The 24,861-nt window shown below is 40.9% G+C and overlaps 1 protein-coding gene across 2 annotated transcripts in view; it reads left to right on the top strand.

Annotated features, from left to right (window-relative positions):
• Positions 1 to 12,534, top strand: part of AHI1 (Abelson helper integration site 1) — a 62,932-nt gene extending 50,398 nt beyond the window's left edge. Inside the window, exons 21-25 of one of the 2 annotated variants that reach the window (XM_035108917.2) lie at positions 2,904 to 2,975; positions 5,435 to 5,597; positions 7,021 to 7,118; positions 10,313 to 10,386; positions 11,374 to 12,534. In XM_035108917.2, coding sequence (XP_034964808.1) covers positions 2,904 to 2,975; positions 5,435 to 5,597; positions 7,021 to 7,118; positions 10,313 to 10,386; positions 11,374 to 11,590 — 624 coding nt within the window. In that variant the 3' untranslated portion in view covers positions 11,591 to 12,534. The remainder of the gene's footprint in view (positions 1 to 2,903; positions 2,976 to 5,434; positions 5,598 to 7,020; positions 7,119 to 10,312; positions 10,387 to 11,373) is intronic. The other variant, XM_035108912.2, reaches the window with a different exon arrangement.
• Positions 12,535 to 24,861: the final 12,327 nt, after the last annotated feature.

Here is a 24,861-nt window from a genome sequence, read left to right as displayed (position 1 = left end):
ATTAAACAACCTGTTACACATTTGCAATAAAGTAAAATTCCATGTGCAGCTTCACTACCAACATGTTTGTTTGTTTGTTTGTTTGTTTACAATCTCTTACCTGCACTTCATGACTAAAAGTAATACTAAAGGGGGCTAGAACAAGCTTCAAAGCAGAGACTTTATAAAAGAGTGAAATGAGTAAAATATAGCACAATAGAGAATCTCTTCAACAAAAGAATCTGGAAATATCCCAGAATAAATATATTTGTTCTATTTTTGAGCTCCTCAAGGCAACCGAGTCTTCCATTCTCCATCTGGAAGCTGGTCTCTGTTCAATGAAGGACCAGAGTGCCTATCCTTGCCATTAGTTTGTGGGGATAAGTTAAGAGTTTGCTCCCCTGAAGAATTTATCTGACAGAATGTCTGGTTTAAATTATCATTTTAACTATGTAATGTATTCTGTTTTATGTATTTTTTTTTGTAATGGCTTCAGTAACACAAATAATAGTTGATGTAAATGTTGCTGAACTCCAACTCAATGAGCCACAGCCAATCTGCTCAATGATCAGGGTGGATGGGAGGTGCAGTCTAAGCAACATCCAGAGGGCCATCAGTTCCCAGTTCATGGTCTACAGCAGGCATCCCCAAACTTCGGCCCTCCAGATGTTTTAGACTACAATTCCCATCATCCCTGACCACTGGTCCTCTTAGCTAGGGATCATGGGAGTTGTAGGCCAAAACATCTGGAGGGCCGCAGTTCGGAGATGCCTGGTCTACAGTGATGAAGTGGTTCTCCAGGAATTCAGACAGCTTCTATATGACATCTGCTCAAACTTCTATTTTAGACAGGGGTCGGCAAGGTTTACCTCAGCTGGGCTGGTTCACTCCAGTGGAGAACCCTCTGTAGGCCAGATTGCTCGCACATGTGAGCATGCATGCCCACGATTTCCGGCATCTGCGGCTGTGCAGATGAAATTTCTGGCATCTGCACATGTGCAGACGAGATTTCTAGTGCCATGGAAGCGAGTCCCCGCGCCGCGCTGTGCCGGTTTAGTGCAGCGCGCAGGGACTCGCTGAGCGGGCAGCTTGGTTTGGGGGTGGCCTGTGGCCCCCGTGAGCTGCTTGTGGCCCGTGGGTCTTAGGTTGCCCTGATTTTAGATGTCTAGACTGCCTATAACATGGAGACATCTATATTACCTTGTAAATAGGGGTATATATGCCTATCATAATGGTGCTGTGTTGCACACTCTTGTTGCCATCTCTACATGCTGGCCTGTGTTTAATGGCAGAGGAGCCAATGAAAATGTGGTAACCCTGAATCCATTTCTCTGTGTGGTAAACTGGTGCAAGCAAACCTTCCATATGGAGACAGCCACTATGAAGAAGGGTTTAAAATGGCCATTTGTGCATTTGAGTATTTCTTAAGTTTGTAAGCCTTAAGTCCACAGACCTTAGGAAATCCTGAGCTAAATTTAGTGACATGCTTACTATCCAGTCATCATTGTTCCTTATTTGCTGATTTTTCAGTTTACCAAGTTGTCTCTAGATGCCTTCCATGGCTAGGTTTTGTGAAATTAAGAAGTAGAAATGATACACTAATCACCGTTAAGTCCTTAAATGAAGGTTATTTCTTATCCCAATTCCAACAATTGAAAAGTAAAACACTTATTTCTTTAGGTGGAAGCACTTTGTATCCATCCACATATTAATAAAACTTTAATACAACATCTGGAAGCATTCAAAATATCCCTGGGCATGCTGAGGTTTTTAATCTATTATTTCCTAAAGCTTACCTCAGCTCAAGGAAGTTTGATGGGGCCTTTGGAGAACTCATAAATATCTTTTTGAAAAGAATTATAATGAGAATAGTAATCATCATCATCACCATGACTCATCACCGAGTAACAAGAGCCACTCCTTCCCTTCGGGTAAAACTCACTGCCTTGACAGTGTTGCTACTCTACAAATGCTCATATCAAGGAATGAAGAGCCAAGAATAGGCTCAAACTTGCCTTTTCTGGATGGCTGCACTGAGAAATGACAATTAGGTAAATCCACTGGTTCTCTGCTGTAAGAGCCAAACCAGGCCTGATTTGTGTGTTTAAACCTGGATCAGCCGCAGTTCATTAGAAAGACTGAAAGGCTTCGTTTGAACAGCAAAAGGGGTGCATGGGTGAGGAGCACAAAACTTCCTCTTCCTTGCAGGATGTAGCTTACCTTCCTTCAGCTTCTTTCAACAAGTGTCTTTCCCCGCCCCTCCCCAAAAGGTTCACTTTCTAGTATTAAAGCCCGGCCAAGGGTAATATGCTTTTATGGCTGCAGGGTGGCAAGGCATGAACAAGGGGATTGATTCAGGACCCCTTGTTTCCCTCATCTTTTGCTGATCAAACCACCCCCACTGCATTTACTATGGGTGCAGGTTGGAGCAGAGATTGGACACCATCACATCTATTTTACCTAACTGAGATCTAGTATTCCCAAATTATATTTTTTTATTTCATTTATATCCTACCCTTCCTCCCTGAGAACCCCAGAGTGGCAAACACTAAAGCGATAACAGAAAGGAATTAAAAATAAATTAAGCCCCATTTAAAACATCTTAAAATAAGGATTTTAAAACTGTAAAACAGTCACATACCCTTACAGGTAATAATTTCAAGGTTGCTGAGATCTTCCAGTCATCAAATGCCTTGGAGACTCCAGTATTGCCCTACCCCCTCCATGCCGGCCTGAAGCTTGCTAACTAATTCCTCTTCCCTCCATTGGAAACAATCAGAGCAGGCCATAACTGTGGCTAGTCCACACCTCTCACCCTGGGCAGCAGAAGCCAGCAGGGTTTGGAAGGGGCAGACAGGCCACAACTTTACACCATTCTCCACCCACATTAATGCAATTTATTCCTGTTAAATAATTTCTTTCAGAATGCTGAGTTTCCAGCAACACCCTATGTGAGAGGAGACACTAGTTCCGGTTCAGTCTCTGTCCAAGAAACAGTAAGTGCCAAGCAACTTTTAAAATCGATTTTCTCTATTGTGTGTTGATTTTTCATCTCAGCAAATGTAATAAGTGCTTCTAAAATGACCTTAAGTTCTTCAACACTTGTTTTAGGAATATATTGGCTCTATTTAAAACAAGATTACTCAGATTATCAATTGCATATAAAATGGACTTATGAAAACAGTGGTGTACACTTTTAAGTATTTCTTCAGAATCAGTTACATTGGATGGATAGGAGCCATTGTGTGCAAAAGGAGACAGCTCTACTACAACTCCCCTTCCACAAACCCCATTCTCCTGCAAAAGGAACAAAATTGTTGAATGTCACCCATTGGATATAACAAATTCTGTAATGCTCAGCTATTCATCAAGTGAGCAAACCAGCAAACTTTTTTTTTGTCACCAAGCTTCTGGATTCTCTTCTTCAAAACAATGAACTGATGTTAGGCATTATATTCTAATAACTCCAGTGACAGAGAGCGCATGTATAGTGTTCCTTTATTATTATGCATTCCATTGAACCTTTTGTCAAATTTTCATTTTTACCATAGGTGCCCTGTAAGGTTTTCTAGCTATTGCTGAAGATTTATTAATATTTGCAACAGAGATTAGGTAACATCATATATTTTGCAATTATTTAATGTAATGACATCCTGCCTTTTGGAAAGATTTTTTTTTTGGGGGGGGGGGAATCCCCACAAGTACTATGTCATAAGTTCCACCTTCATTGTTTTTTGCTATCTAGTTTCCTCTAACAATACAGATGTTCTCGGTAGTGGCAAAGGGTTATCCGTGAGCAAGAACAGTTCTGTCTTCCCACAGCCACTCATGAGGAACCATCACATAATGGCTGCTTTTTATTACACCATTGGTGAGATTGCACACTTCACCCAAAGAAGCCTGTTATTGCAATGCCATCAAGAAGTCACCTAAATAAAAATGGGTTTGTGGTGATGTCCCCAGGGCCGGTGCTAGGGTTTTTTGTGCCCTATGCGAGATCACCTTCTGCCCCCCCTTTAAATAAATAAATAAATAAACTAAAAATAGAAAAATGAAAAATAAAAAAATAAAAAGTAGGGGAAAAGTAGGGGAAAAAACAGTTGAGAGGTGCAGGGAGGTGGTCCCAGGCTCCCGCGCGCCTCCGGAGCTTCGCACAGGAGCACAAGCCTGGGGCCACCTTGCTGCACCTGTCAGCTGTAGCCTGAAGAGCAGCTTCAGGCCGCTCTCCGGAGGCACACACGCGCCTCAGGATAGCGGCCTGAAGCCGCTCTACAGCTGAGAGGCGCAGCGAGGTGGCCTCAGGCTCGTGCTCCCACGCGCCTCTGGAGCTTCACACGGGGAGCACGAGCCTGGGGCCGCCTCCACTGCACCTGTCAGCTGTAGAGCGGCTTCAGGCCACTCTCCGGAGGCACGCGCGTGCCTCTGGAGAGCGGCCTGAAGCCTCTCAGCACCGGCTGGCCGGCGCCCTAGGCAGCTGCCTAGGTCGCCTGCATGGACGCGCCGGTCCTGGATGTCCCAACACTGGGCTTCTCTACATGGAAAAGGCATTTTTGATAAGATCTAATGCAGTGTAAAAATATCCAACATGCCATGGCAATTCATTTGTGAACTGATCTAAATGCAAGCTTGCAGTGACATGGTCAAAGTTTTTTGGGGTTTTCTGTTTTGAGTTGCTGCACGTAAGTGGATTATTAAACACACACAGTTTCCGTGCATTATGATTTAAGGATGCCCACAGCACAAAGTAGCTTGTCGTGTGCAGCAGCCTTTAAAAATGCAGATCAAATGGATTTGAGCTAAACTCATCAGAATGCACCACCATATAGGCGACTTTGCCAAAATAAGTCTTTTACCTAATTTTTGCAATTGTTTTATGTAACCATAACCATCTTTACAGCAAGATCAGTAAACTGTGTAAGTAAATAATATGAAGTGTTGTACTGAGCAATATCTAACTTTTACCATTTAATTATTATTTTTAAAAGTCATCTAAAGTGTAGTAGAAAAGTCATCGATGCAGCATTTCCCGAAATGTTCCGAAAGAGTTTCTTTCTAGCAAAACTGCCCCATATCTCAAGTGTTCGTTCCAATATGTTATTTTGTACCGCCAGGCAGACGAGCTCACAAATAAAGTGGGCTATGAGAGTAGTACAACAATTCTAAGAAAGTAAATGTATCAAACTTTATTTGCTTATAGAACCAGCAGCTGCTGTTGTTTTTTTTAAAGATAATCTTGGTGCCTTTGAATGTTCTTAACTCTTTCTTGAATCCCACAACCCCTTTATCTTCCTTCTCCTGCTGTGTTCCCACCAGCCCCAAAACCTGAGACAGCCTCAGCTCTCACCCAAGTGTAGCTTTGGTTACAGCAATTTTTCTATTAGAGGAAGTGAATGTTGGTGTTTCGTCTCTGTGGTGCATTTATGATAAAGCTGTGGTGGTCTTATCTCTTTCTTAGGTAGTGGCTCTTTATGACTACACAGCGCATCGATCAGATGAGCTAACCATCCATTGCAGTGACATTATCCAAGTGTTATACAAAGATAATGATAACTGGTGGTTTGGCAGTCTGGCGAATGGACAGCAAGGCTATTTTCCAGCCAATTATGTGGTTGGCGAAAGTACGTATAATGCTTCTCCCTAGTATTTTTCTGCTTGTGGGGCCTTAACTGATTATCAAAGATTTGTTTCTGTGCTGATGTGTTCAGCATACATCTGATATATTAAAATAATTAAAGTAGGATTAAATGTGAAATTTGAACAAGCATGCACTAGTCTGACCAACAAACAAGAAAGTGATGAGCTACCACACACTGAGACTACCTTAACTACCTTATATTGTTCACTCTAACCTCGTTGTAGAATGTTGTTAGAGTGAACATGGTTTCAAGGCAGAGAGTTGCCCTGTCTTGCTGACTGCCATCACCTTCTAACGGAAGATGTTGAAGCTGCTATCTTAAATGTTTAAAGCATGCACTCTGCTGAACATTTGGTTTTGTCTAAAAATTGAGGTCAGAATATATGCTCTGTTTTTTTAAAAAAATCAGGGATAACAAGCACTATTTTAAAAGGCATTCTCCCCCCCCCCTTTATATTGTGAAGGAAGGAATGCCTTTTCACATGGGAGGAGATGTCTGATACAATGGGTGAAAGTCACCTATGGAGCCCTGTCAGTGGAAGCCTTCTGCCAGGACTTTCACTTATGCAACAGGGCCCCCCCCCCAAAAAAAACAGCAACTCTGGAGAGATCAGGAGAACCTCCAGAATGGGGGAGGGGGAGAGCAGGGGGGGTTGTTCTGTTTTACATGATGAAATGTTTGCAAAGACTGAACCTTCATAATAGCATGACATTGAATTTCACCCATCGTGCATGCATTAGCTAAAAACTAACTCAATATAGTTTTAGCCCATATGGAAGTTTAATCAAAACTAAAATCATATGATTAAGGTTTTTTTAATTAAGCAAAGGTTCTCAAAGAGGATAACCACAAGTGCATTCAAGGGCATAATCCCATGTCTATTAGTGTCTTTTTCCTTACAAAAGTGTCCATACTACTGAGAACTGTACCCATTGATATTAGAATTAGTCTCCACACCAGAGGGCACCCTATGCAAAAGTCCATCTATTGAATCCCCATTTTTTATTATTTCCAATAACTGCTATTCATATACCTCTAAATGTTTGGTATCTATATGATGAACTCATGAACGGATGGAACTGAGGCATATGGTAAATGTATAGCAGTGAGCGAAGGCAGTTGGCCATTCATTTTCTCTGTGTTTTGTAGTCTCCCTTCCAAATGTTGCAGTATTGATTATGTACAGAGATGGAGAGTACAGATGTATGGAGAGAGACAGCAGGCACTTCTTTCTGTATCATATGCAACAGCCAGGGAAGTACTACAAAAATCAATAGTCTTGAGTTATTGAAATGGGTATGTTGAATAAAGATGGAGAAGCTGACCCCAAAATGCTGTAGATCAAGTTAGAGTATCTCTTTAGTGCCATGTTAGTCATAATTAATTACTTATGATTCATTTTCAGCACAATATGAAGAACAACTATCTTCAGGTTTGGCCGAAGATGCTACTCCTCTTCTTTTCAGTGAACTGGGAGAATCAGCATCACCAGCTATGCCTGGGGTAACTGTTTGCAGAAAAGGGCATATGGCATAATTATGCAAGATGGGATTGCATTTACCATTTCTTGTGATAACAGGTTAATTGCCAAGTGCTTCCAGCATATGTTAATTTTAATGCATGGACTTGCATGAATTCAGCATTTCTCAAACAGTGGAAGCCTGGAGGTTTTTATGCCTACAAAATACAATCCGTACATGTTGGGAAACATTTCATTTGGCAGAAAGAGAGAGGTGAAATTTAACTAAGTTAAATTGTTGCTACAAATTGTTTAGCTTGATTTAGCAGTAAACATATCCAGAAATGCTAATACAGTGGTACCTCGGGTTAAGAACTTAATTTGTTCTGGAGGTCCGTTCTTAACCTGAAACCGTTCTTAACCTGAGGTACCAATTTAGCTGACAGGGCCTCCCGCTGCCGCCGCATGATTTCTGTTCTCATCCTGAAGCAAAGTTCTTAACCCGAGGTACCGGTACTATTTCTGGGTTAGCGGAATCTGTAACCTGAAGCGTCTGTAACCTGAAGTGTCTGTAACCCGAGGTACCAATGTAAAGTGAAGATTCCAAATGGTTTATATTCCTTTCTAATTGCAGCTTCATGATAGATGGTTGTTATGTCAATCAGGAGTATGTTACATTCGGGATCCAGAGCCCTGTGCAGTGAGTGCCTAGTGCAAGGACTGTGCACCGGAATCTTTGGTGGGCATAAACATTTGCCATTGGAAGAACTGATTTAAGTTAGACATAACTGGGGCAACTTCAATAAACACCAGCTGCTCAGGAAGATGGAACCATATAATTGTGCTCACCAGTTGTTCATTTATTTATTTTAGAGTCAACACACTTAAAAGTTCAGATTTTTTTCTAGATAAATTTGTGTGTGCATGTGCACTTAAAGATTTTGTATTAATTAGCTATCCTACATCAGCAAAAAGAAAAAATTGTACCTTTAAAGCCCTAAATGGCCTCGGTCCAGTATACCTGAAGGAGCGTCTCCACCTCCATCATTCTGCCCGGACACTGAGGTCCAGCACCGAGGGCCTTCTGGCGGTTCCCTCGTTGCGAGAAGCCAAGTTGCAGGGATCCAGGCAGAGGGCCTTCTCGGTGGTGGCGCCTACCCTGTGGAACCCCCTCCCAACAGATGTCAAAAAGGAAGACAACTACCAGACTTTTAGAAGACATCTGAAGGCAGCCCTGTTCAGGGAGGCTTTTAATGTTTAGTAGATTATTGTGTTTTATTCTTCTGTTGGAGGCCGCCCAGAGTGGCTGGGGAGACCCGGCCAGATGGGCGGGGTATAAATAATAAATTGTTATTATATTATTATTATTACTCAAGAATTCACATGGCAGGTCATATCAAATGTTACCCTAACCTGAATTCTGAGAGTAACTTCAATCAAATATTTAGCACTGTATTTTACAGAGATCAAGCAGAATCATTAACATGGCTAAAAATGAACATATATGTTTGTGTGCAGCCATAACTCAAAGCCCATAGAATCCCACAGTGAGCTGCACCTGCCCACAACCCCACTTCCACACCAGCTGGCAACTTAGGGGCGATTTGAAACCTGGAGGAGTTTTTGAAACCTGGAGGAGTTTGTGAAGCACATGAGAAGCTGCTGTTTAAAAAACACACAAACAAATTCGAAAGTCTCATGGCCACACCTAAAGAAGCTCTCTGGATTGTGTAGTGTTTCATAAGGGTATTTCATAATGGCAGTTTTGATACAGCATGGACAGCGGTTTTGCCGTTATTTTCTGAAATTTCCATATAAATAGATACAGATAAAGACAGATATATATGGAGTCTAATGAACGCATGAGAGGTACAATTTTGCAGTTGCACCATTTCAAAATATCCACACCATCATATGTCAGAAAATGCAAAGTAAAAGTAAAAAGTATTCACTGCATACATATCCCATTAATAGTTTTGTTTGAGCCTAAATCTCTTAAGTCCAGCATCAGATTCATTGAGCCACACTTGTTCATTTTCCACTATATTTATATGGAATGAGATAGTTAGAAACCATGCAAGTTGTCTGCCTTTGGTGTCATAGAGAACAAACGTTGGCTCCCTCGGTGCTGCACCCCAAAGTCGCCTTTGACTGGACTTAACTGTCCAGGGCTCATTTACCTCCTTACCTATTACGATAGAGCAAAATTACCATTATAATAATAGCACTATTAGCATTTCTGTTTCTAACTAACTATTAAAGGCAAATTACAATAAAGACAAACACAATAATATATAAAAGGACTTAAGCTAAAGAAAGTAGCAGGATTTTTTTAACAACTTAAAGGTTGTACTCTGCAAAAAAAAAAAGTATAAATCTGTCTGCTCTACCTATCTGAAACCAAAGGGCACTGGGGACCAGGGCCTCCCTTGAGAGACTCACCAGATATTGGGTGCTACAACTAGAAAGGATTTGTCTTGCTACTGAACCACCATATTTCTGATGGCAGAGGGATAGACAAAGTGGTTGGGCAGGCTCAAATGGAGGCGACAATCCTTTAAAAATTCCAGTCCTAAACTAGATTCTGATGTTACTAGATCTAATTTTGGATCTAGACAATAGTGATCTGTAATTGATCTCCATCATAGCACTAAGATAGAATATGTAGGTGCTCATTACATTGAACATACCCTGTTGTTTTTTAAAAAACAATACTACTGTACAACAGTAACATTTGGAAATGGTATGTGGCAGTTTGTATGCTTATTAATCTCTGGCTTTAACTACCATATTTTTAAAATCTTCTGACATTGAATTTAGCTGATATTTTAAAATAATCAATGCACACGAGTAATTTTGGGATTTTTACAAATCTCCCCTCTGAGTGAAAACTGATGTCAATAGTCATTACATTGTCAATAACATTTAAAAACAAATGCAGTCCCCGTTGAAGACTCATTCAAGCACAGATTCATTACTTGTGTGTGAGAATGTATGTGTATGTTTTTGCTAAACACACCTGAACATTTCAAGGGGGTTTAAAAGCTGTGGAACTGTTTCCTCCTTTTAAACCACAAAGGGTGAGAATTTCATGGGTGAGGGATCTTCTTTCTGAAGCGAGGTATATTCTACCCTCATTCAGGAAGCCCGTGGGTTTTTTGTCATACACGTGTTGACCCCGTTTTCTTCTCTCCCCCCCCCTTTCTCCTTTACTGATTAATGTTTTCCTATTTTGCAGATATCAGCATACTTCAATAAGTCAGGAGACCAAAGATTTATTTCAGAGAATGACACAGACTACCTGACTACACAGTAAGCAACCATTTGTGCAAAGCAGCCTGCTTAGTTTGTTCCATTGCTTAGAAGTAGTTTTTTTTTAAAAAAAAGTAGTGATTTTAATGCAGCTCTTGAAACTAAATGGTTCAGAGAAGTTAAAGAAAATTTAAACAATGGTTTGTATCACAATTGACAGTCATATTCCAAATGTTCTAAGAAATTTATTGTGTCATTAATCCATTACGGTGTGTTTCCTTTCTTTGGATGAACTACTGATAAAAGATTTGATCCACACATTCAACAGCTTTGTTAGATGCACTATGTAGAAACCAGAATATGGGAGGCTACTGCAGGAATCAGCGCAATATGCCTTACAACAAAAGTTCTTAAGTTTAGGCTAAAAGAATACTAAAAGAATACTAAGCAGAACAGAGCCAATCTACAATACTACACAGGAGGATAAGGAGATGGGGAAAGAGGGAAACTTGAGGGCAAGGGATCATTGAGCACTCAGTCACAATCCAGCATCCACTTACACTGGTAGTTTCTTTCCTGAAATGCTCACTGATTTCTTGCCCTCTACATTTTTTCCCTACTCCGCTGCTAGTTAGTAATGCTGGGCAAACTAGGATATGCAGATCTTTGTAGTATACTAACAAGGTTAAATTGCACTGTCTAGGCTACTATGGGGTTTTACCAATCAGAGTTGCATCTGTGAATTCTTGATCTTTTCCTCTGAAAATATGAAAATTATTCTCTTAGCATCTCCCTCCCTGGATTTCTTCTGAAAGATCAACCAACAAATTGTCAAAGGGTTAGTTCAAAGTGTTCACCCACTTTCAGCGTACTTGTCTTGAGGATCAATGTTTCCTTTAGACACAGTTTTGGTGTGTCCCAGCATCATGAGATCAGCCCACAGCAGCCTCAGAAATGGAATCTAAAGGCCAGTGCTTGGGAAGAAGCACAGTCTAAATAGTTGTAGTCTGACAAATTTCTAACACTTTTATTCTACTTTCCCCATAGGAGTGGAAAGAGGAAGACAAAGAAGAAAGGCATACAAATGGAGCAGGCGGAAGCCACAGAATGCAAGGGTAATGCAATTGACAACTTTCCATCTAATGATGTTGAGGATGAACCTAAGAAAAGCATGATGAAGAAGAGGAAGAAAAGAGCTGTCAAAACTGCAAGTTCAAGTGGAACTTCAAATGATGCTTTCCAGCTGGACTCTCCCAAAGCATAGTCTCCATTTTGTTTTTGGATGCTGATTTCATGGATAAAAAGTAGTATGAAAAAACATTCCACTGTTTATCATGGAATGATGGTATCATGTTTATCATGGTGTGCTGAGCCCAAGGAGAAGAACATGTACTGAATGTTCCACTGAAACGCATATGAGTTAAAGCACCAAGTATGACTTCAGTATTTCATTTTTGCAAATAGAAAACACTTTGAAATATCTCAATATTTCTCAATTGAAATATCTTCAACACCATTGAAATAATCAGTTTTTGTTGGGCCTATTCATGTCAAGATAAAGTGGTCCGAGAATAGTTTGTTTAAAATTTTAAAAAGCACTTTCATGGGTAAAGTCAAAAGAACTGTTTACCGAGGAATAGCCTTTGCAACAGTCTCACATACTGATGTGCATCTGCAAATGAGAGTGAATAATCATATGAGTAAATCCCAGCTACCATCACTACGGGATGCAACAGACAAATTTTTGTATATTGATATTTAAAATAAAAGTTTTAATGTATATTATTAATGCACATTAATATTAATAGTATTAAAACAATGCAATAGCAATACAATAGGTTTTGCAGAATTCTGTTTTTGTTATACTCAAAGCATTGCCAAATTCGTTTTCTACTTTGTCCTGAAAACCTGTTTTGCATCAATATGTGGGTGGGATATATTTTTGTGTCATATTATGTTTATGCTCAGGTGTAACTGTTTTTAAATTAAAAGGCATTAAGTTGTGAAGGAATTATTCATGATGATTTCCGGTGACTTTATTTATGGTCCTCTTGTGTATGTTGACTGCGGATGTCCAGGTTATTTATACCATGTTAGGAAATTCTGCCCCCTTCCTTTCTGAAGCAATAAATAACATAAAATTAGAAAACCCTTTTTTTAGTAGTCATGGCATTTGATTCCATTAAAAAGAAAGAAGTGAGAATAACCATGTTGACTACTGATGTGTAAAATAACATCCAGATGCAAAGGATTAAATACTATATACATACAGTATTCCTGTGTATGTTTAGCAGGCACAGAAACACATAAACATGTTTATCTACTTAAAACTCAGTTTCCTCCTTCAAACAACTCTTGTAAAAATGTAGTTTGTACAGTAGAACATTGCAGTAACCCAGGCTGGATGTAACTAGGTCAGGGGTACCAATGTGGTGCCCTCCAGACAATTATTGGAGTACAATTCCCATCATCCTTGACAATTGGCCGTGGGAGTTTGAGTCCAACAACATATGGAGGATGCCATGTTAGCTTTTCCATGTTGGTTATAAATAGGTGAGGCCAGATATACTCCCTCCAATTAGGATTTTAGTTTAGGAGTGAGCCAAAGCTGATACAAGGGTCAGAACATCTCTATCCACATCAGCAGATTCATCAGCCAACAGCATCTGCATCTTACCCAGATTGCTTTTCCATTTATTTGTCCTCATCTACACCACAAGTGCCACCAGACACTAATTCAGGGTTTCCACAGCTTCCATAGAATCAAGAGTATGGAAACGAGCTATGTGTGATCAGAATACCAGTGACACTTCAGCACAAACTTCTGCATGAATTCCCCCAGCTGTTTCATTATAGGCATTGAAGTGCATGTGGGACAAGGTGAAACCCTCTGACACCCAGTAAACCAAATGCCATGGGATAGAGGACTAGTCCTCCTCCTACAAGGAACAACCTTCCTGATCAAGTTTGCAGATGACACCAAATTGGGAGGGGTGGCTAATACCCCAGAGGACAGGATCACACTTCAAAATGACCTTAACAGATTAGACAACTGGGCCAAAGCAAACAAGATGAATTTTAACAGGGAGAAATGTAAAGTACTATACTTGGGCAAAAAAAATGAAAGGCACAAATACAGGATGGGTGACACCTGGCTTGATAGCAGTACATGTGAAAAGGATCTAGGAGTCTTGGTAGACCACAAACTTGACATGAGTCAACAGTGTGATGCAGCAGCTAAAAAAGCCAATGGAATTCTCGGCTGCATCAATAGGAGTATAGCATCTAGATCAGGCATCCCCAAACTGCGGCCCTCCAGATGTTTTGGCCTATAACTCCCATGATACCTAGCTAGGAGGACCAGTGGTCGGGGATGATGGGAATTATAGCCCAAAACATCTGGAGGGCCGAAGTTTGGGGATGCCTGATCTAGATCAAGGGAAGTAATAGTACCACTGTATTCTGCTCTGGTCAGACCTCACCTGGAGTACTGTGTCCAGTTGTGGGCACCACAGTTCAAGAAGGATACTGAAAAGCTGGAACGTGTCCAGAGGAGGGCAACCAAAATGGTCAAAGGCCTGGAAACGATGCCTTATGAGGAACTGCTTAGGGAGCTGGGTATGTTTAGCCTGGAGAAGAGAAGGTTAAGGGGTGATATGATAGCCATGTTCAAATATATAAAAGGGTGTCATATAGAGGAGGGAGAAAGGTTGTTTTCTGCTGCTCTAGAGAAGCGGACATGGAGCAATGGATTCAAACTACAAGAAAGAAGATTCCACTAAACATTAGGAAAAACTTCCTGACAGTAAGAGCTGTTCGGCAATGGAATTTGCTGCCAAGGAGTGTGGTGGAGTCTCCTTCTTTGGAGGTCTTTAAGCAGAGGCTTAACAGCCATCTTTCAGGAATGCTTTGATGGTATTTCCTGCTTGTCAGGGGGTTGGAGTGGATGGCCCCTGTGGTCTCTTCCAACTCTGATTCTACATTGAGGAACCAATGCCACCATAAAACAATACTCCCAGCCCAACCTTGGGAAGGTTTTGGTAGTACTGAATGCTGTTTAGGGGTCCATAAGTAACAATGGGGTCACACATCTACTAGGGTGAGCAGGGTCCGCCCCCCGCCCCCCCGTTTTGGAATCAGGTTGGAATATAGAGTGGAATGGATCTAGTTAATTGGTTTCATCCTGTTAAGCTGTAGTTTAATACATGAAATTGAGATGCCACTGAATGCATATAACATGCATTTCTTAGAATACCAGATGTTTGTAAAAGACTGGGGGCTGTCATTTGTTCAAGTCAAGTTTAGAGGACTGAAGTCACAATAGCTTGTTCCCTTGTGTACTGTAACATTGCATTTCAGACTCCTCTGCATGCTTAATATTCTAGGTCTCTAGAGTTGCTGGTGGTGATGTTCTCATTTCATTTCTCTTTTTTTCCTTTACACAAAATCTCTCGTCATCTTCAGGTTTTGAAAGTAAATAGTCTAGCGTGCCATCATGCTATGTATCGGAGAGAGCTGAGCAGTAGCCAAGATCTGGATGCTCGTTTGGAAGGCATTGTTAACTATTAATTTGACATTGTGGACACTGAAGACAGAAATAACACTTCACATAAACACCATACTGATGTGGCTGTAATCAAAGGCACAGCACCTCCTTTCATGCTAGCAAACTGGGACTCCAATTATGTTCACTGCTCTGAAGCTGAATAGAGCTGCTTTGCCACACTTTCCAAATTGAGAGTGGAGATGCAGCAGCAGTCTCTTCTAAGGCACTGTTCCAAATAACAATTAAGGAGAGAAATCAGATAAAAGGCCCAACATGAAGATTTATGGAGCTGAAAACATTCTCTTTAAAACAGTGTTGTTGCTATTGTCATTACAAACAAAAGCATAGGTTTTATTTGCATTCCCCTTCCTTTCCACACATGGGAGTTAAAGTTTTCTACTGCTTTGCATTCTTAGGTGCGGAATTAATAGCTATCCGCCTTTCTTTGTTAAGCAAAGTGCACAGATATGTATTCAACAAAATGGTGCACAAGTGATTTTCTAATGCCTAGCATTAATATCTAATCTCTCTCAATATGAATAAGTATCAGCACATCACAAAACTATTTTGCATTTTGCATCATTATTCTCTTTGCAGAATTCTAACCATCAAACCATACAAAATCTTCTGTTACCTTTTCAGAGAGGATTTCCCCCAATAAAAATTATATGTAGTGGGGGGTGTCTTTTGTTCAAGGATGTGGAGAAAAGTTCATTTATGGATCTGAAAAGTGTTCATTGGTGGAATGGGTTTCTCCCTGTCAACAGGGAGTGTGTATGTGGTGAGGGTGGAATCAACTGAGTAGATTGATATTGGAACTGAATCCGAGAATCTCTTTGGTTGCAACTTTGGTTGCAACAGCTTCTGCCCTCACCTGTTGAAGCTTGAAGCACAAATGCCTATCTGAATGTGGTCTTTATCTGCACCCTGCAGCATGTTGTGCAACTGCACACATGCACACATACATGCTAAATTCTTAAGAATTGGGTCGTTGTATTTTCTCAAACTTGGCTTCATCTTAATTGGTACCACTTCAATTCTGCACAATTTCTTAGCTGCCACTCAAAATCTTCCTCCCTCCACCCTTAATAGGAACATCCACATATGTGGAAGACACATTTCTAGTTGCCACCTCATATCCCATCTGGATCACATATAAGAAAATTGTTCTATTTATTGGAAGCTCACTTGGATACTTTTATAAAATGGTTCTGTTGAAAGAAAAAATGTTTTATTCCAAAGCAAACGCCTTTGTGTTGTTGTTTTATTGCGGTTGCAAAGTTAATTGAAAAATAATAATAATTTGGCATTGCATGATTTATTGGGCAAAACTTTCCTGGCTGGAGAGGGTTTCCTAAAAAGTCTCCATATAACTCAAGTTATATTACAAGAATTAATTTTGAAGTGAAGAAGGCTAAGCTATATGGGCACAACACCAACCAGGAAGTTTCAAACATGAGTTCTATTAAAACAATGGAGCTCTGGAAGAACCTGCTGCAAGCTTTTGTGCATTTAGGGGATTTAGATACTGGGCATGATCTGTCGTCGGTTTTCCTTTACTTTAAGTTATAGCCCATCTTTTTGAAAAATCAAAATAGCTTTTAAAGTCTGTTTGCTCCTCGTTTAACATGTATAAATAGTTCAGCAGAGGCACAGTGAACAGCATACAGACAAACCATTGAAAGGAAAAGAAGATGACACAAGTTGCCCTTGCCAGCTCCCACAACCATCATGTTGCATTTGGGTTTTGCCTTAAAGTCTTTTTAAGAAACAGACATCACGAATCAGAGCAGTGTACTTGTAGCATCACTTAATTCAAAAGGCAAAAGGGGATCACAATCAAACAAGGGCTAATGAGAACACAGAGGAACATGACAATTGAGAGTCTCCGTTGACTAGCGAACTAAGTCTGCCGGCTGGACCCAATTGTCTACCAAAGAATTGAATGTCAGGATCATTTAGGGTTAACAATGGTCCAACACAAGAAAAAGCAGACAGCTATGAAAAATAGCCGGCATGGTAGCCATTCTGCAGAGACCAGGGATACAAACTTGATAATGAGGCAGTGCATTCACTGCATCCTTCTGCTCCAATTACTAAGGTGAATAGGAAATACTTAATCGAAGACGGGAAGAGGATAAAGAAGGGGGACAAAACACTTGTTTTGTAAACACAAATAGGAGGAATATTATTTAAAGAAACCTTTTCTACTATATGTGAAATAGTAGCCACAACTCTGCAGTAACTGCAGCATACATTAGCAGGTGCTGTTTATGAAACACTTGTAGTAAGTAACCAAATTCTTTTTGTAGAAGGGGAACTGTTCAGTAGGTGGTTTTTAAGTAAGCAGATATAATTCTGAAATCCTAATGTGTATTCTATGGAACTGTTTTGTTTGTTTGTTTTAAAAAAAGAAAATAGCTTGCCTCTAATAATAAATACACTTTCATCATTTAAAAAAATAAATGAATCAACATTGTACAGTACAGGCAAAAAAGTAGAATTTGTGTGTTAGAACAAAGATTGGCAAAACATGGATGGGTGCTGTGTCTTAAAGTATTTTGGTCATAAAATATATCGTTTGGTAGCTCTGAAGGGAAACAATAGCTGGTGGTTAAAAAAACTTTCTAGTTCAATTATTTCCTCTACAATGATTTGAAAATGATAATTATAAATGTTCCACATCAATTCAAAGTTCCTTTGGGTTTCAGCTATTAAAGTATACATTTAGAAATGAACTATGTAGCATGCAGGAAGTATGACTGAGAAACATCTATACAAGAAAGAGAGCTCACTCTGTTTTGAGGGATAAGCAGAAAAGTGACAAGAAACCAGAGCATTGTAGTTTGTGGGATAACTTCCTTTCACAAGGATGGGAAGTTTTAGCCTTGTCCTCTGCTTGAGGTAACCCTTTTACTTTTCAACTCTTTCCCTTATTCTGAGGTAAATATGCGGCATTTCTTAACATACATTTTGTGTATCTGGGTTCTTCTTTTGGCACTCTTTTGCCATTGCTATTACAGGATAATGTCAGACGCTAATAGGACTGGGCATTCCTCCTTTTGCTAAAGATTGATCAGGAATACTCAGTTTTGTGACTGCCATTCAGCTGCTACTGTTGTTATTTCAAGGACCTGCAGTTAAGTGGAGAAAACCTACTAAGAATACTTTTCCAGTGTATGAAGAAAACACACTAATCAGGGTCTTGATCAAATGGCCTACATCAAATGACACCTGAGCAAATAATATCATCACCATTTGTTCAAATGTTTAATGACTCATTTTTATTGCATTTGTGGTACATTTCACAGGTCTGAACAGAACGAAGATGGAAGACAACTTTAGGACACTACACTGCCTTGAGTCCAATGGAAGAAATTTGATATATGAACAAAATAAATTATCTAACCAACAGCCAACATCCCTATTAACTGCTCTCTGGGGACTCCATTTGAGGCAATACAGACCTCCATATTATTCTGAGATAACTGTCCTGTCCAAGACTACAACTCACCCTGTACTGACTGGGGCTGATGGGAGTTTGAGTCCAGCAACTTTTGGAGGAACACAGCAACGCCAGATTTAGAGTGGTGCAGGCAGTCTCCCCCCCCCCCCACAGGGTACTAAGCTGAGGGGATGCAAAACTGAAACCCATAACTGAAAATATCCAGTGGGGGGAGGGGATTTAGGCCTCACACAGGGCCCCATATTACAAAAGTTTACCCAAGTTCACTCCTAACACATGTTCCCTATCCCTATTGTAGGCCAAGGTTGTGGTTACGAATTAAAAGCAGAGCTATTGTGGAGGTGAAGGGAGCAATATCTGCGGCTCCAGGCAGCTTTGGGAAATCTTGGTTGGATATATTGGCCTAGCTGAAAGACCAGTCAGCTTTTTGAAATTTTCAAGCTCAAACTGCAAAAAAGGAACAGGTTATTTCTTAAGGTTCTTTTCTAATTTTATACCTGCTAATAACCTGTTGGTGATATCAATGCAGGTTGCTACTTTTTATATTCTTTTTCTTCTTTAATTAAAAATGTGTTGGTTTAGCATGTTGATACAGTAGTTGCTCTTTGCATAACACCAGTCAGCTGACCAGGGTTATAAGGGTTAGCTGGTAACAGATGATGCAGGTGGTCTTAAAATATAAGGCAGTGTAGAATTGCCCTCCCTAAATGACTGCTCCTGGCTAAAAGGCTTAGGGTAAATGGGAACGGAGGCAAACCCATTTAGCCTAATGCTTGAGCAGGTTTTTAGTGTTCAGAGCCAACTGGCAAGGCTCACCGTTCACTAGACCCTCCTCCGAAGCAAAATCTGGCCTGGTACTCTGACCTATCAATGCCAACTAGTCATGAGGCTTCATCCAGGACACGGGGCAGCATGTCACTAAATAGCAATTGCTGAGAAACGAGAGCAGGAGAGGGCTATTGGCCTTGTGTCCTGCTTGTTCTGCTTTCTGGTGCAAATGTGCAAAACAAGATGCTAGTCTTAATAATAATAATAACAACAACAAAACATTATTCCAACAAAACATTAAAATACAGTAATCCATCAAACATTAAAAGCTTCCCTAAACAGGGCTGCCTTCAGATGTCTTCTAAAAGTCTGGTAGTTGTTCTCTCTGACATCTGGTGGGAGGGCGTTCCACGGGGCAGGTGCCACTACCGAGAAGGCCCTCTACCTGGTCCCCTGTAACTTGGCTTTTCACAGTGAGGGAACCGCCAGAAGGCCCTCAGCGCTGGACCTGTGTCCGGGTAGAATGATGGGGGTGGAGATGCTCCTTCAGGTATACTGGACCGAGGCCGTTTAAGGCTTTAAAGGTCAGCACCAACACTTTGAATTGTGCTGACCTTTAAAGCCCTAAACGTCCTCGTTCCAATAGGCTTTTGGTCTGACCCAGCAAGACTCTCATCTTTTTATGGGCAGAGCCTCATGGTGGAGCCTCGCTGTCATTTTAACTTCCCAAATGCACCCAAAGGAACGAGAGTGTAGGGCACTGTGTGGCCACTCAGTACTCCGCAGGGCACTACTGCTTCCCAACATGACTGCCAGGTCAGGCCACCTGGTCCCACCAACAGAGGACAGTGAGCACCTTTGCTCACTTTGCTCAGGCCTTCATTGTGATAGCCTGTGGCACTCAGTTGGTTGCAGCTTTGCACCTCAAAGGAGTTATTTTCCTTCTTCCCTAGTCTAGCTGTATTTATGTGCTGTGAATATCCCCCTCGAGTGAGGAAAGTTAAAATAACAACAACGGCAGTGTATTCAACTGAAGCAGCATTTTCACTGTCATTGTCTCGGGGGCTGACCAATTCCCTTTTCATTTCCTTGATGCCAATACTTTTCTTTTTTAGCTTGCAAATGCTTCTTTTAATGGAACAATGTATCTTAACAGTAAAGACATACATGAATGCATGAAAAAAAGCAGGCCAATTTTTAGTTACACTTCTATAGTTACACAGGCTGGAAGCGCAGAAAGCTAGCTGCAGCAGCTGTAACTTTTCTGAGGATTTATCTAACCACAAATACAATGAAATGGGGAAATGGGGCTATATTAAACTGTGCAAGAGAAGCTGCTGGAACTCAGCCATTTCTGCAACATCCTGTAATTAATTTATTATGACAGGTCTGGCAAACTGAAACACCCAATTCACTTGCGACAGACTTGCGACAATATAGATATTTCAAACTCTGTAATAATCACATAAAGGGCAGGTACGTCTGACCAAATGTGGCAGTCTGGGGTAAGGACAAGACTGTAAAATGAACTGAACAAGTTGCTTCTCCAAGATGGCTGCTACCAAGACACTTTTTTGCTGTTTGAAGCAGTGCCCAAGTGGTACCTGCCCCCCAACTTGGGCCAACACTTTTCCTATCCCTGCTTTCATTTATCCCTCCCTCATGGTGTTGCCTAAAGGAAGTCCCTTGGCCTTGCAGAATCAACAGGGCCTCCTCTGTCCTTCCGACCTTAGAAAAAAAGAAAGCCTATCTGATGAAGAGTGCATTCTTCTTTCAGGGTGAATTTCAGTATAGATTTCACAATGCCCCAGTGTTTGTCACCCTCAACTTCAAGTTATGTTATTATACCACATCAAGTTATGTAAAGAAGATGAAGAGTTTCCATTATTTATCTGGAACATCCAGAAATGCAGACAAATAATATTCCTTCAGCTCAGCAGGATGAGGAAAACGAAACTGCATTTTTGAGGGTTTGAACACAAAACAAAAGTAATTCGGCAACATTCTGAAAAACATTAAACAAAATGGCTGTGCTTATGTCACAGCTGACATAGGAAGCCTAGACTATTGTGTTCAAAATCCTCTGTCACTCAAAAATGAGCCACGTGGTATATTCAGACACACACACATAATTACTCTGCAATGTCAGCGGGGTGGGGGGGTGGGTTATGTATACAATTTAAGAAATGTTTTCCCTATATTTGTTTACAGTGTTTTGGATATGCCAATGGGAAACTAGAGCGGAAATCCATCATAGCTTACCTTGTAGTTCTTCACCTCTAGAGGCAGAATATACCATTCTAAAGCCATTCCTAAAAACAGAGCAGCCCATGAAGTAGCATAGTTCAGGCTTTGATGATCAAATCTCTTTAAAATATGCCATAAATATAGAACAGGAGGAGCAAAACAAGGCATGGAGGTAGGGCGAGTAAGTTCTGTAAATGTCCAAATGTTTTGTTTTGATACTTCAACACTCCCCATTTGTATCTATCTGCTTAGGGATTTGCAGAGCTAGCATGAGTCACTACAAATGAAACAGGAGCAGAAAAAAGGTGCAATAATAATAATAATAATAATAATAATAATAATAATAATAATAATAAACACTTACTACCCGTGTTTAAATATTTATCTTCATAGAGGTGGCAAGGTTCATTAGATCCCATAAGTACAAGGGCATTATATTGGATGTCATGCATTTATTTAACTGGAAGACTTTCAGCCATTCATACAAACTGTTCTGCGTGCCGTCTAGAGAATTTTAATAAGAAGCTTTAATTTTGTATTTGGGGCTTATTGTTGTATGTGTGGAAGGAGTTACTCTAACCTGTCCTGTCACAACACACAATTGTGTGCCTATGATGATTGTGAATGACATCAGCCTCTAAAAATGCTTCCTATAGCTGAGTTATAGCAATGTGCATAAGCCTTTAATAGGCTTATGAAAGACGGGGAAGGGAAACAGGGGGTTAATCCTCATTATGGTTTAGTAATATGACATAATGAGAAAGTGACATTTGAAAAGTACACACAATGAAGAACAAATGGATCAAGAGTGTGCCATGGGCGCTAGAAGAGCCACTCCCAATCCTCTCTCGTTAGCAAGTACATGCTGAAGGCATCCCTCGGCATCTGCAGGATTTAACTGGTGGCAGCTCAGTTTCTGGGCCAGTCTATACACAAGCTGCTGGTTCCTCTCTGTTCAGTCCCTCCTATGCACATGGGTGCATGACGAAACCTCAGTGTGCATCATGGTTTAGGCTCCTATAGCCCAAAGGCATACCAATCATCACAGTGGTCTTCCGATTTCCTGCAGCTTGTACTTGTGTAGAATCTGACTCGGGGCTTATCCACACTTAACCTTTGCTCCGCTCTTTCCAGGCACGGTCTGCGATTTAAAGAGCCGTGTTCAAGCAGCTTATTTTTATTTTTTTTATTTTGCTTCAGAGCTTTCCCCATGAAAACTCAGTCTTTAAAGCTCAATCGGAGCACATGTCAATCTGTGGACAACCTGAGTTAGTGTTTGCTCCAATTTAACTTTAAAGTGTGGGTTTTCACTGGGAAATCTTGGGGCAAGAAAACACCCTCCGCCCATACTCTTGACATTGAACATTAGAGCGTGGCCCTCCCTGCAAAGAGCAGGCTTTAAAGGCAAGTATGGCTAAGCCCTTATTCTGAGGTTCCTCTGTGATAGTCCCAATTGCAATACACTTGAGCTGAAATGTGAGAATTGTCTTTTTTCAGTCTGTTTAAAAATTGTTGGAGACTTTCAGGGGTGGATAATATCCAGCAGACTTTCCACCCTGCTTTTTCACAAAAGGATTGATAATTTTGCATCACATATGGCTCCAATCCAAGTTGATATTGTTGAAGAGATCAAGGGGTGGCGGCTCCTCCTCCCTCTCTTTACCCATTGCTTGTTCCACTCACCAGTATGTTCAAACAATCTAGGTCCTTTCGGCTGAGATTTTTCAGAAGGTAAATGGGGATTTTTGTTTTCATGCTTCTGCTAACTGTTTGGAAAATATTCAGCAGAAACCCCTGCCCCTTTTTGACACTCACAAAAAGGGTAGATCAAAAAGGCACCAGGCAAGCCACTGTGGACCAGGCATTCCATAAAAAACGGGGTGGCGACACTGGAAAAGTGCTTCCTCTGGTTGCTATTTAAGCTATATTACTTTGTAAAGCGCCATGCTTTGATTCTACTAGTACCATATAAAATTAATAAAATAATGATGATAAACCAATAAAAAGCATGGCTACTCTGTGAAGCAATTCCTGACATAACTGGGGGGGGGGGACCCTAGTTTTACAAAGATGGAAAAAACTATCTCAATCACAGCAAACACTGCAGCTGTTGTTGAGCCTGTGGTAGCCACTGGTGGCAATGCTAGTACCGTAAATCTAGCCCTTTTTCTCTGGCACTCTCTCCAGAGCTATGGGCAGCAACATAGGTGCAGCACTGTGCATAAGAGCAGAAGAGCATTCTATAGCCATGACCTTATGATGTAAACGTTAGAGGGCATGCGCTTTCAGGAAAGGAAGTGCTAAAGAAACTGAGGAAGTTCATAAAAGGATGGAATCTGGTTCCTATGTGTAGAAGAGATTCCTGTTTGATCAGCAGCCTAAAATTTAATAAATAATAGGAAGCATGTTCTGCAGTGCTGGACTTTATCTTCCAACATCAGGCAACCAACCTCGGCTAAGCATCCACGGCCTCTGCATCAGCATTTCCATGCTTCTTTACTTGGCTGTATGTTTTCAGTCTGCATGTAAAAGAGCAGGCCATGAATTACTAAGCAATGGTATGCTCAGATGCAGCTTGACGTGGCAGGCTGGGCACCTTATCCTCAAGAGCATAAGAGGCCTGCCCACCTAGGCCAGTACTGTACACTGTTCTCACAACTAACTAGAAGTTCATGGGAAACTCAGAAGCAGGACTTGGCCGCAGCTGCATTCTCTCCACTTGTGATTCCCAGCAACTGCTGTTCAGATGGATCTACGCACATGTAAACATTCACAGATAACTTGTGGGAGACTCTGCCCCAGGTACCTAACTGGGCACAGTGACTCTAGTTTGAAACAGATTCTAGAAAGGGAGAGAAATGTTGCAAGACAGGATTTCGATGGTAACATTAGGTGACCCTGGAAACACCAGCCTCTAATTACGCTCAGCTTAGTTTAAGTCAAGAAACTTTTGCCTTTTAGGGTTTTTTTGTTTTTTTGTTTTGAATATCTCTCTCTCTCTTTCTCACGGCAACTATTGTCTTTCCCCTTAAGAGCTGGGCCCTCTTTGCTGAGGTGGAGCATGGCCAGAACAGCTGAAAGCCTTGCAGTCTTTGTTCTCTTGGAAAGGGGAAAGGCTCTCTTCCCCCCCTAGGCTTTATAGTACTCTTAAATGAAGATATAATTATGATCCAGAGATAAGAGGTACATGTTGGAGGTACTGGAATGAAGAAAGAAAGGCAGCCCCACCTCCGCAGTCATCACGAAATGAGAGTGTTTGTCTATGGGATGGGATGGAGTTAAGTCAGGAAAAACACTTGCCTCACAAGTTGTATAACCCACTCCCTTGCATGAATCATTAAAGCAGTAATAAACATTTCCCCGGTTTTGTTTGTTCCTCCGTCCTCCGGTTTCTCTCTAGCAAGGAACTGGGGAAGGGGTCACCAACCTTGGGGACCTGTGGGCAGTGCTTTCTTCTTCTTCTTCTAGAAAAATAGGTGCTGGTACTCACCATGAAGTTGTTAGAGTA

The sequence above is a fragment of the Zootoca vivipara genome, chromosome 3 (assembly GCF_963506605.1).
Source record: "Zootoca vivipara chromosome 3, rZooViv1.1, whole genome shotgun sequence".
Taxonomy (NCBI): domain Eukaryota; kingdom Metazoa; phylum Chordata; class Lepidosauria; order Squamata; family Lacertidae; genus Zootoca; species Zootoca vivipara.
This window is presented reverse-complemented; position numbering and strand designations above follow the sequence as displayed.